Consider the following 12,187-nt stretch of genomic DNA (forward strand, 5'->3'; position numbering starts at 1 on the left):
AAAGGCTTTTTAATTCAGTCTTAATTAAATTTTCCTTTTCTTCCCTTTCATCTTCTCCTTTTTTTTCCCACTGAACACAGCCTTTGATTTTAGCATTGTCATCCACATTGGCTATTTTTAAGAGCCTGTTTCCCTAAGGGGGTTAGCTGCCTGACTCAGCCGTGGAGCCGCTGGGAGAAGGCTTCTCTCTTAGCTGGATTAGACAGCCTCTGCCTTTAATTTCACGTGTGAGCAGGCCGATCGGTGGCTGATGAAGGGAGGTATGGGGGAGGAGATGGAAGAAAGGAGAGGGGACACAAGATCCCTTCTGACTTCCATCTTCTGGGATGTGATTTGGACAAAGATTTTCAGAGTTTGTGTCAACTTCCATGTGTGAGAGCCCACACACACACCAAAGCATCCCACCACCCTCTCGCTTCTTCACGGCCCCACAAGCCCCAAGCCATGAGTGAAATGTGCCACGCTCCGCATCAGGTTGTGTGTGTGTGGAAAGCAAAGCCGCCGCAGCATACTAAAGACGCTGAGCGATGCTATCTGCTCTCTGAGCTAAGCCTCTGCCTGCCCTACATTAGCGCACCTAAAACCTCCCCGCCTGCCAATCACCGAGAGAAAGACCTCGTCGCCGAGGGAGAGGGGGTTAGAAACCAAATAATATCCCCTGCTCTGATCTTGCATCAGTTGAAAGGGATAGAAGGAGACAAGGGAGAGCAAAAACAAATCAAACAAAGGACAGGTGAAAGGAAAAGAGGGAAGAAATAGAATTGAGTCAAAGAAGCTAACAATGAAGCAGCTGTAAATAGAGCTTTCAGCTGAAGCTGGAGCGTGTGGAGCCCAATTTCTACCTTCTATTCACCTGCTTCCCTCTAGAAACCTGTAGTGAGCATATGTGAGCATGTTCTTCAATTATCTTTTCCTCATTTTTACTTTTTTTTGCAGCAAAACAACGATTGTTGCTAGTTGTTAGAACCTCTCTGTCCGTTATCAAAACATCAGCTCTCCAGTGCTGAAGGATCAGAGATAACAGTAGCTTTCCCATTCTGATTCAGAATGGAGTCTACTAAAGACAAGCAGGCAGTTTCTAAAGATTTACTTTAGTCTGTTCATTTTGTATTGTTCCCATTTTTCAACTGTAGAGGGGAGGCTATTTAAGTTTATAAAAAGAAGCCTGCGACGTCAGATTAGCTGCCTCCTTTTGATTTGGAGTGTTTTATCACTTAAAGGCAGGCTTGGCCCGCTTACTGGTCTCAAGGTATATTAGGGTTTTAAGGGCTTTCAAAACCATTAAAATGTTCTATCACAACACTTCTTTGGTTTAAAGTCTCTAGCAAAGCAACATGGAAAGTGAGACGCTGTTTGCAGAGTTTCCTGGTGTTTGAGTTTCACAGCAGCGGCCATTTATTTCTGTTGTGAACAGGAAAGACAGATTTCCACTTAAGGAAGACGCCCATTACCAGTAGTATGGTAACAATATATTTAAAGTATATTGATACAAATACTGGCTCATATAACTTTTTATCGGATAGTTATCTTCTACCAAATTTCAAACTATTCCTTTAAATAAAGCTGAAGATTGTCCAGATTAGTTTATATGTTAAAATGCTCATTTTAGTTGCTAATATCTGAGAGGATTCAAAACTAGTTGTACCTTTCCTCAGGTCAATCTTTATCCTCTTGCCACCTTTCTTGTTAGTCAGATTAGAAAGGGGTGGAACAGTAGGACTCTTGTTAGCCAGCGGGCTCTGGCTGCCGGTCCTTGGCGTAGGGGAGGAGTTCCCCGTCTGAGCCGGAGGCGTGGGCGAATCCCTCTCCAGAGTGCTAGGCTGGGGCTGCAGCGGTGGCGCATTCTGCAGAACCGGCTCTGGGGTCCTGCTGCGTGTCTCTGGCTGCTTCAGCTCCACTTTTGGAGCTGGTTTTAATTCCGGCAGAGCCTTGGCTGGAGCGCGATTGACTACCGGACTCCTTGCGTTAACGGGGGAGTCTTTGCCGTCACCAGTGAACAGCTGACCGATCAGGCTCTTTTCGTAGCGGGGTTTGCTGCCAACAGGGAGGACCTCCACACGCACAGAAGGAGACGACATGGCCTGACGGAACACCTCCTGAGACCTATTGAGAGGAAAAGTTCCAACGTGTCAGTCAAATACGTTGCTATGATAATTCCTCAGTAATCAAACTCTTTCATGTAGGACTCCCAGTCATCTGTAAGCATGATTTTTGATTTATTTGGATAAATTCAAACTATAATCAATAACTTTTCATAAGGCAGTGGTGAACCTGGTTGGAGGATAAATTGAAGACATCTCTAATACCCTAAAACCCAACTCCACAGCATGACACTACAACCACCATGCTTCACTCCGAGTCAAAGTGTCTCTGATCTAATCCTTCTAAACTCATCATTGTGGCAAATTTTTATTTTCTTCACTGCAAGGAAACCAAGATATAAAATTAATTTGCCAGTTTAGTGAAGCAGGTATCCAATCAGCAGGAAGCTTGTTAATGGATACAAAAAGTGTGTGATTGAGGTGTAACCTGCTAAAAGACCTTTAACCTAATATAAATTGGGTGTATAAACCCACTTAAGCCCTCATGAATACTAACTCCTCAGTCTGGATTACAGAAAATCCCTAATCATTTTAACACTATGCATCCATTTTTAAGGAATTTCAGTTGTATATTAGATCCTGATTCCAGGCTGGCATTTCTGCTATGATGAATGGATGGAAACCAGACAGAATATCAGCTGAATTCATCTTTTTAGAATTGAGGCTTTTTTTTACTCCATTATAACATCCATAAACTGCTGTAAGCACTAATTAGTTTCAAGATAAAGATCCTATAAAGCGTCTCACTCATCCATGAACAGCCCGTGGTTCCAAGTTTGGCATAGAAAGAACCAGATTTTTCTTCTTAATGACATATCTTTTAAATCATCAAAGGTAGAAAATTTAATAAATAACTTATTTAAACTTTCTTTTCTTTTTTTCCAGGTTAATAAAACTATGTGCTTCTGCTTTTTTTTATTTGAATTTTCATGTTATTACCATCTAATTAACAACAATAAAGAAACAAAGAGATTTTCTTTAATAAAGAAAAACTAGAGATTTTTATTAAAACGTTGTGATAAGAAAGGAACAGATGAGAGATGGGGAACAGGAGCATACTTGCACCCAGCAGGCTTTGGGCAGATGGCGCAGCAGGGTTTATATCATTCATGTTTGCCTTCAAGTTCTTGTTTGCTCATTATATAGAAGATATAAAGTGATCAACATATTGGAACTCACTATGGGTAATATGGCCCCACCGCATGCTATATATTCTTTATCATCTAACTTCCACCTGGCCTTCTCTATCTTTCTCATACTCATCTTTTGCTTCTTAGCTCATAAGTTTGATCCCATCTGGAAGAGTTTGTATCTATTTATAGATTTCATCTTGCTGATACTGAACAAACCCTTCTGATTAGACATACATTATACATCATGCAAGGTGATTCCCCAAACTAACACGCAGCCAATTCTACAAAAAAAGAATACAGAAATTAATATTTCATGCAACTAAATGTAGCTACAGATCCCAGCAGCTTTGCCTTGAAAAATGCATTCATATTCACTGAATTTGTACATTTAGTTATATAACAATTAAATTCTTCCATGCATTTCTTTCGGATCTTATGTAATAGGCACAATGAAGTGCTTACTGTGGAGAAGTTTAAAGCAGCGCCGTGCCAAACAAAGGCCAACTCTGGGAAAAAAGCTACTAAGGATTAAAAAAAGGCTTTAATTTTACTCACTATGTTCACCTTTCATTCTTTAAACCTTATGATACAGCCGGAGCTGCAATAGGGAAAGGAAATCGATGTGTTCCAGTCAAAGCCAAGAACTAAATCCAACTGTTAGACAGGAACAATGCTGTGCAGGAACAATCTTGGTTGACCCAAAAAAGTAAAAAAAAAAAAAAACCACTGGACTTGTTTTCCAAGTCTGAAGATGTTTGGCTTCCCATCCAGGAAGCTTTCGCATTTCACAATGTCTGGATTAGCGTTGAGATCCAGGTTTTATAGAGTAGCCCCATAAAGCCTTGTTATGGCTTAGAAAACATACAAATTGAACCGAAAAAAACATGTTGAAATAGACTGAGCTTAAAGCTGGAATGGCAGAAAAAAAACAGCATCTAAATGCATGAAAGTCCCAAAAAGACCTGAAATTGGAATGTTGCTACTGTCTCATTAAGAGTCAACACAAATTCCTGGCATATGTTTCAGATTTTTGCAATGTGTAAAAACAATTTATCATTTACATCCAAATTTAAAAAGGAATGCGCGTTTTTAAATCTTAGAGCAGCATTGTTTATCTCCATCACTGTTTAAAGCAAAAAAACGTAAATAAAATCCCTCCATCAAAAACTACAGTTTCTGGCCTTAATGTGTTACAGCTGATTTTTCAAAGCATTATAACTAATTAAAAAGCTACATGTCTATGATCTAAGCCTCCTCAGATCAGTTAGCTTTCAGACATAATCAAACATCCCCCTATGCATCATCCACATCCTTTTGTTGCTTACTGTGCAAAGGTTTTGTCCTGCAGTGGCGTGTCGTTGATTTGGACGATGCATTCGTCCTCTTTGAAGAGGTTGTCTCTCTTGGAGCGGCTGTTTTCCTCGATGCCTTTGATGTGGAGGCCTAGAGGTCTGGAAATATGATTTTAGAGGTAAACATACATGACTGCATGCAAATAAATGCACATTTTCTGCTTCTTGTCATGTAAATATTGCAAATCTGGCTTTCACAACATGAATCAGTCTTTGCGTGCTTACCTTCCACTGAGGGAGGAGCAGTAGGGGACCACATGGATACCCAGGGGGGCCCGATTACCTGGGAACTCCACTGTCTTTGTGAGAGTACTGCCAAGAAAAGAACAAGGGGGAGTGAATCATAAAGCTGGCAATATGCTGCAGACAAACCTTAACACACACGGCCCTTTGCAAACTCTTCAAAACTGATTTGCATTTTCCTTCAGGCTACACAGATAGGGATACAAATTAGCTTACAGGTAGCCCTGCCAAATGTTATGTTGTGTGTGTGTGTGTGTGTGGCGGTGTGTGTGTGTGAGGGACTAGGACTCAGCTGGCTACTTCACCTCTTATCTGGCTGCTTCTCGACTACCCAATCTAGCTGCCGGACAAAAGAAAGGAGCAGGAGATAAAAAAGGAGATGGACAGAGAAGCAGATCGAGATTAAACCGAATATCCTTCTCTAATAATCTCTGCTCAGTCCTGAATTGTTGCTTTTAGAAGTAGATAAACAAGGACAATAGGAGGAGAGATCAGCAGGAAGATGATGGCTGTTCATAGTGGGGTGGGGAGGTATGCTAACACTTGTGTCTGATCTATGAATAGACACCTATAGAGCCTGTCTGTCAACAATAAAGCAATATTAGATCGGCATGCGCAGGCTGAAATCAAGCTCTGTTTTAATACGCTAAAAATCAATATTTGCAGTTCTTTTATTGCATTTTATACACTGCATATTGCACATTTAAATAACCTTTATATCAACCCTTCAATCTGACTTTTTTTTTCCTTCTAGGTGCTGATATAAAGACGTTCTATGAAAGTTAATAAGATTTAATAAAAAAAGCTTCAGATTTATTTCTGAGAATTGATTAATTAAATCTATTAATACATTCATTCTTGTGCTGCTTCTTCTGTGGAAGCTAATTACAATATAAGGCTTAAAGAGAAATATATATCAGGTACATTTAGTCGCATTAGTGACGGAAGTTTTAGACAAACCAGAAACTTTAGCAAATGTTTGTTCTTTAATATTAATGTTTGGAGGGAAAAAGATACAATTAGTTTGGAAGCTGGTTTAAATCTCTTTATAATTTATTCTCATTGAGAAATATAATTAAGGTAATGAGGCTAATGGATGTTAGAATCCAGTTAAATAGGCATTATGTTGATACTTTGCAGTTTCAAAGAGTTTTTTTTTCCAGTTTTATTGTTGAGTAAAACAAGTTTGGAACCCGCACTGATTGCTAACTAATGCAGCAATAAAGCTCGATCTGCATAAACTGGAAGTCTTTTGAAGATAGACGTTTCCTCTGTGTTTTAGCCTTTTAGAGCTTATTTTCAATCAGTAATCTACAGGTTCTCTACACACATTGGCAAAGGGCTAAAAGCATAATCACAGATATGAAGATGTGAGGCAGATTGGTATGGATTGCACACAAAGTGCATCTGTTTAATGCTAACTCCATGAATCAGAATGACAGATAGAAAACAGGAAACGTGCATTTTTAGGGACTTCAACATTTAAAACGAGTTCCCTTTATAAATATTTAACGTATCTGTTTTATTGAGTCAGTTTTGGCTCTCTTGGGTTCTTATAAGTGGAACTAAGCATAATTATGTTGAACAAGCTTTGATAGTTTTTTTAACAACTAGTATTTATGTCTTTCTCACATAGTTGGGCAATAGATTTAAATAGTTTAAAAGAGCATTTTAGCCCCTAATTAATGAAATCATCATCTAAGAATATTTTCTTTTAAAGTTTGCCTAATAATCTATACTACAGTTAGAGATGCATGATATTAAAAACCGATTTTGTTGCAATATTACTGCTGAAAATGGTAATATCAGTTATCATCATTACGATTTTCCTGCCTCTTCAAAATAAACATAAAAAACACTAAACTCAGTTTTAAGATCTCCGTTACTAAAGATACACATCAGGTATTAAAGGCCAAAATACCGATTACCATGCATACCGATTGTCTTATAAAAAGCAAACTATCAAACTTGTTTCCTGCAATATCTTTTAGTAAAAGCACTATTTCCTCACGCACTAACAAGACATCTAATTGGTTTCGTGTTTTTAATATTAAACAACTGTAAAAGCGATCAGATTTTTGTTGGAAAGGGGAACTGAGATCTGTCCTGCAGAGGGTGAACATGTCTGATGAAGATGAACATTTTCCATCTCCTTAAATCTAAAGAGAGCTATAAAAATAGTTCAAAGGACGCAGTTGGAGATGGAGGAGTGTGTTTTCCCCATGGAGATTTCCAACAGACTTTTCTTAAAGCTGCAATGCAAACAAAAGGAAAACAGCGCAGAGAACAGCGCAGAGAAGCGCAGAGAACAAAACCATTGAAGTTCAAGGTTTATGTGTTTGGTACATAGGCCCAAGGTCTGGCTGGGATCATTATAAGCCGCTCCTCTGTCACTGTCTCCCAGCTCTCGTTAACCTCTGCCAGGGTCACACACATACTGTACTCACACATCTCCATACACACTCATCTCATTTGCATTCTTACTGCACCATCTACTGCATGCTAACAAACAACATCAGTCACATTCCTCTAAATTGAAAAGTCGCATGTACACACATGCATCACATTTCCATCCATTAGAGAACACGGTAGCATTAGAGCTACAACATCTGGGAGGAAAAAAAAACTGTTTTGAATTAACTTTTTCCACAGGTGATAAACAACCAGGCCATGATGGGATAACATACAGATACATCACTATTTCTGAATCACATTAATTCATTTAACTGGAAAGTGTGTGATGGAATAAAATGTACACAAGCAGCTTCATCCCATTTCCATCTGCTCAAAACAAAACAGAAAAAAACAAACCGCTGCAAAAACAAGCTCATCAGAGGCAGCCGTCGCTTGTTAGCGCCGCACTCTAATATGCAGAGTAGCTCCGCTCGCCCATTTTAACATCCCACCGACACAAACACAAACAAACACAGGCACTCCACAGTGGAGTGGGGTGAGGCAGATGGAGCTCCCAATATTTGGTCGACTTCCTGTACATATGCGGAGGCTGAGCGAGCAGACAAACTTGAGGAACCCTGGGAGAGAGAAAAAATGTCCCCCGATCGCTTACTGTGCTTTCTTCAACTGCCAGCCATCTGCTTCCACGGTAAACTGGCTTTGACAGCCGTGCTTCTATTGTATCACGGTGCTGTCAGGACACCGCTGTACTGTAAAACACTGAAAAATCACCATCTGCCACTTTAGCCAGCCTCCTCTGAGCACCTTTTTAAGGGAGGCGCTCTGCTCGGCTGCAGACGATGTGCAAAAGGGTGATTTCCGTTCTTGTTAGCAGGGAGAGGGACGAAGCAGTTGATGGGTTGTGGTTTAAAGGTTTAAAAACTGTCATGGTTTCAAAGTGATTCCAATTTAGGCTCAAACGAACGCATTTCCCTTTTCTAATGGATGAACACAAACACTGAATACTTGATACATTGATATGTAAGGAAAACACTGAAATACTGATCATTATCACCAACTCTTTCTTTTAAATAAAACATAAATCATGAAGGGTTTACTATTGTACATTGCAATTGCTTCTTTTCGAGCCTTCATAAACCCTTTTGTACCGTCAGCAACATAATGAGGAGCATCAACACACTAGACTGTCACCCATGAGACGTTTTAATCCAGTCAGAGAGTCGGGCTGTCAAACAAAGACAGGAGGGCTAATCCTAGTCTGTCTCCATCACGCCGTCCAAATAGTGGATTCTGTAGCAAGACAAATGAACGCTCACCTGAAGTTAACCTGGTTTGTCATCCTGGGTGGGGGGCTGTCTGTGTGCAGTCTTTCCAGTGCTCCTTTCAGAACATTGCTGATTTCCTTCAACAAAAAAAGACAAGAAATATTATATCATTTGGGGTAATAAACGTGTCAAGTTTCCTACCTTTAGACGAACCAACAGCCACTGAGCTAACAGTAGAAGGCCCCGCATCAATTAGGAAAACAATCTACTTCTACCATCAATCACCTTAGCAGATACAGGAGAGAGGATGACGGCTGGACTCTGAGCTCCAGCGATGTGCCGCTGCCCCTTCTTCACTCTACTTACTGTATATCCATCCATCTACCTCCCCCCCTCCATCCATCCCTGCCCTGTGTCAGGCAGTGCTCTATTTTAAGCCAAATCAACAACCCCGGGACAAATGGATAAAAGGAACACAGAGAGAAATGTATTAAGAAAAAAGCGAGAGAGAAAGAGCATCGAACTGTTGCGTAAATGCAAAAAACGGAATGGGACCTAAAAACTGTCCCACATGACTAAAGACAAGAGGGGTGCAATTAGTTTCTTCTGCCCCGTCACTTTCATTGTGTCACTACTTCTAATGACTAAAAGCTCCCGCCCACCAGCCGACTCCTTAGCAACCCCCCACTCCTACCACACCCAGCTCCCCAGCGGACCCTCACCGCCTCACAGTAAATATACGCTTTTATGAGTCGCACCCACGCATACATCAGCTGCCAATAACACAGCCACACATCAACTCTGCAAAGCAGAACACATAAAAAAAATTATAAATCACATATTTATGAATTCAAAAGCATCAGCAGCCTGCACAAATGCTGACCCACTTATCTGGGCAGGGCCAGATTACCCTACAATGGCGCCCATGTGTGCGAGGGCCGGAGGATGCGCTGGAGCCTCTATTGTTGTTGTGCATCTTCCTGCATCAACATTAGACGAAGCACAGAAGAAGAAATTCTAATAAAAAGATGGGAGCTGTGCAGGTGAACATACATCTTGACTTGTTAGAAATCCTGTTAGACAAAAAGAAAAGGACCATAAAGCACATATGCGGCACTGCTGAGTCAGACAGAAGCTAAATCTGCCTCGTTAAGGCAGTGGTTCCCAAAGATTTTCTTTTGGGCCCCCCTTTGGATTACAATAAAACTTCCACGCCCCCCCCCCCAAAAAAAAAAAATAAAAAAATTTGTTTAACCAGATATAATAAACCTATACACATATTTTGTTTTCAAACTCCACTGAACTTTATTTCACACTTAAGGTTGCAACAAAACAAACTACACCTTTACAGTGGAACACTTTTGTGTAACAGTATTTTTTTCATAGTTCTATAATGTAGATTAGAAGAGGATTCTTTGTTGTCTGTGTTATTTTAAACATATTTCTTTTTTTTTATTTGTAACAATATTTAACTTTGCTATCATCAATACATTAAAAAAGCCTCTGTGCAAAATGGAGTGAAAACATTGAACAGCTCCCTGAGAGTTTTTTCTTTGTACTTTAATCCTCCCATCTTTTCAGTGGCTGTAGTGAGCCTGCTTGTTGCTGCAGATCTTCTCAAATCTGGGTTGCAGTGTCACAACTGTCCATTATGCTCAGTCAAGCAAGCACTGTTTTTTTTTTTTTTTTTTTCTTCATTCATCCATACCGCTTCCCGCGCCCCCCCTGTAATGGCATTGCGCCCCCCCCTAGGGGGCGCGCCCCACACTTTGGGAACCACTGCGTTAAGGGATCACCTCATGGGTTTTAGCATGCATATGATGTCTGATTCAAAGAACTGGAGTTTATTCACATGTGTCAACAGCAGCTCCTCTCCTCATACTCCCTGCTGTGCTCAGCCAATCATCTCACTGCCATCAGTTTGAGCTCAACATCTTGAAATACTCCAATAATGATGGCAGGATGTGTTAACGTTGAACTGAGCTTATTACAGTTTAGCTTTGTGGTCCAGGGAAGACAGTAAGGCTACCGTAAAATCTTATTTTATAAAACCCAATTGGGTAAATTAGAAAAAATTAAATAAATAAATCAGCAGTTCAAAAGAATACGCATTGGTAAAAAATCAAAGTTTTATTTATGATAAAGACTATAACAAAATTTAGGATACTTCAAAGGCTGCTCTTCATCACAGTAATGAATATATATTATAAAAATGCCTATAGGTGATGTTATGCCACCCATTAAAGCCCTTGAAGCATCATTATTTTGATTACCATGTGTACGATATTTGTTAGTTCTTAAAATTGGTCTCCATTTCTACCTAACAAACTGTAGATTAAAGTCTATGCTTTTCATTAGCGTAAAATCTTTAATAAACATTATTAAATACATTTCCAGATATTTAGCAAATCCTAACTGGCAAATAGGAACCAGGTCAGTGACATTTCACTATCTATTAATACATTTTTATAACTCTGTCCTACTTTTCACTTTACATTACATTTGATCCCAAATTGACCTATTATGTTTAAAGGGAACGAACATTTGAGATTTCTGCAAAACAGAAAGAAGAAATGGTTTCTATATCTGGCAGAAGAGGTGGGTTTCTGATGAGAAACTAAATGGGCAATAAAAGCTATACCTTCGTGATACTTTAACAATCTAAAAAGAGATTAGAGTTTTACTTAATTGGTGCGTATAAATTCGTAGTCTTGTTAATTATAGATGGCCAACTATTTGTTAGCATAATAAGGAAACAGTTTAGTTCCAGCTATGCTTGACACACATATGTTACACAAGAAAATGAGACAACTTCTGCAACCTTTGTACCCTGTACGTCTTTCTCCGCTCTACCTATTATTGTGTGACCCTACAACACCACATTCAATGTAGAGCTATAAAACACAGCTGTTTACAACATTTCCAAAGCCTCTTGGTGTCATGCAACTCTGACACTAATTTATTTAGAATAGATTTGGACAGTATGTTGATCTAAAAATCTCTCTTAATCTTTATATTTGTAAACCCTCAATAGGAGCTGCTGATCGTCCACCATATTTTTCTGCCCTGAGCTGTCAGCGTGGTTAAAAAGGTTTCTAGGAGCAGACAATGTGGGTGCAAATATGTCAAATTATGCAAATATTTATAAAATAGTGGATATTAGAGTTCAGTGAAAAAAATAGATTTTTAATCGATTCCTTTACATTTGCAAAATCGATGTCTAGGGAATGAGATCGATTAATTTTAAAATGACGCGTGACGTTCACATTCAAATGAGCAGGAAAGATGCACTCAAAATTCTTCAAGCCAGACAGCTTGAAATATAGCCAATAGGGTGATTGAAGACATTAACAAATGGAGGCTGACCAGCAAACACCCTGTATTTGTTACAGACAATGCTGCAAATATGGTTTGCGCAGTGGAGATAATGCAGCTCATGCATTTCTGCTGTGTCACCGCTGTGTCACATCTGTTTGCTCGAGTGAGGCCTTTTCACAAACAAGTTTGCACTTTTGAGACAATTTTGTTCACATCTTAAGTTTAAGCTGTCCGATTTACAAGTTTGCACTTTGTGTTCAATATGACAGGAAAAAATAAAATACACGATTGTTTTGAAACCACTTTCATTATTGTAAAAACAGATTGAATCGAAATTAATCGATTTGAAACTGTATGAA

General features: G+C 39.4%; 1 protein-coding gene across 3 annotated transcripts in view; it reads right to left on the bottom strand.

Annotated features, from left to right (window-relative positions):
* pard3ba (par-3 family cell polarity regulator beta a) overlaps nucleotides 1–12,187 on the bottom strand; it is a 176,778-nt gene that overhangs the window by 116,051 nt on the left and 48,540 nt on the right. For 2 of the 3 annotated variants that reach the window (XM_038280701.1, XM_038280628.1), the window contains exons 5-8: nucleotides 8,562–8,647; nucleotides 4,813–4,899; nucleotides 4,561–4,686; nucleotides 1,646–2,103 (exon numbers count right to left, since the gene is read on the bottom strand). In XM_038280701.1, the coding sequence (XP_038136629.1) occupies nucleotides 1,646–2,103; nucleotides 4,561–4,686; nucleotides 4,813–4,899; nucleotides 8,562–8,647 (757 nt within the window). Of the gene's footprint in view, nucleotides 1–1,645; nucleotides 2,104–4,560; nucleotides 4,687–4,812; nucleotides 4,900–8,561; nucleotides 8,648–8,795; nucleotides 9,072–12,187 lie in introns of those variants that run through there. The other variant, XM_038280779.1, reaches the window with a different exon arrangement.

Source organism: Cyprinodon tularosa, unplaced genomic scaffold (genome assembly GCF_016077235.1).
Source record: "Cyprinodon tularosa strain WSP-4 unplaced genomic scaffold, ASM1607723v1 ctg1, whole genome shotgun sequence".
NCBI lineage: Eukaryota > Metazoa > Chordata > Actinopteri > Cyprinodontiformes > Cyprinodontidae > Cyprinodon > Cyprinodon tularosa.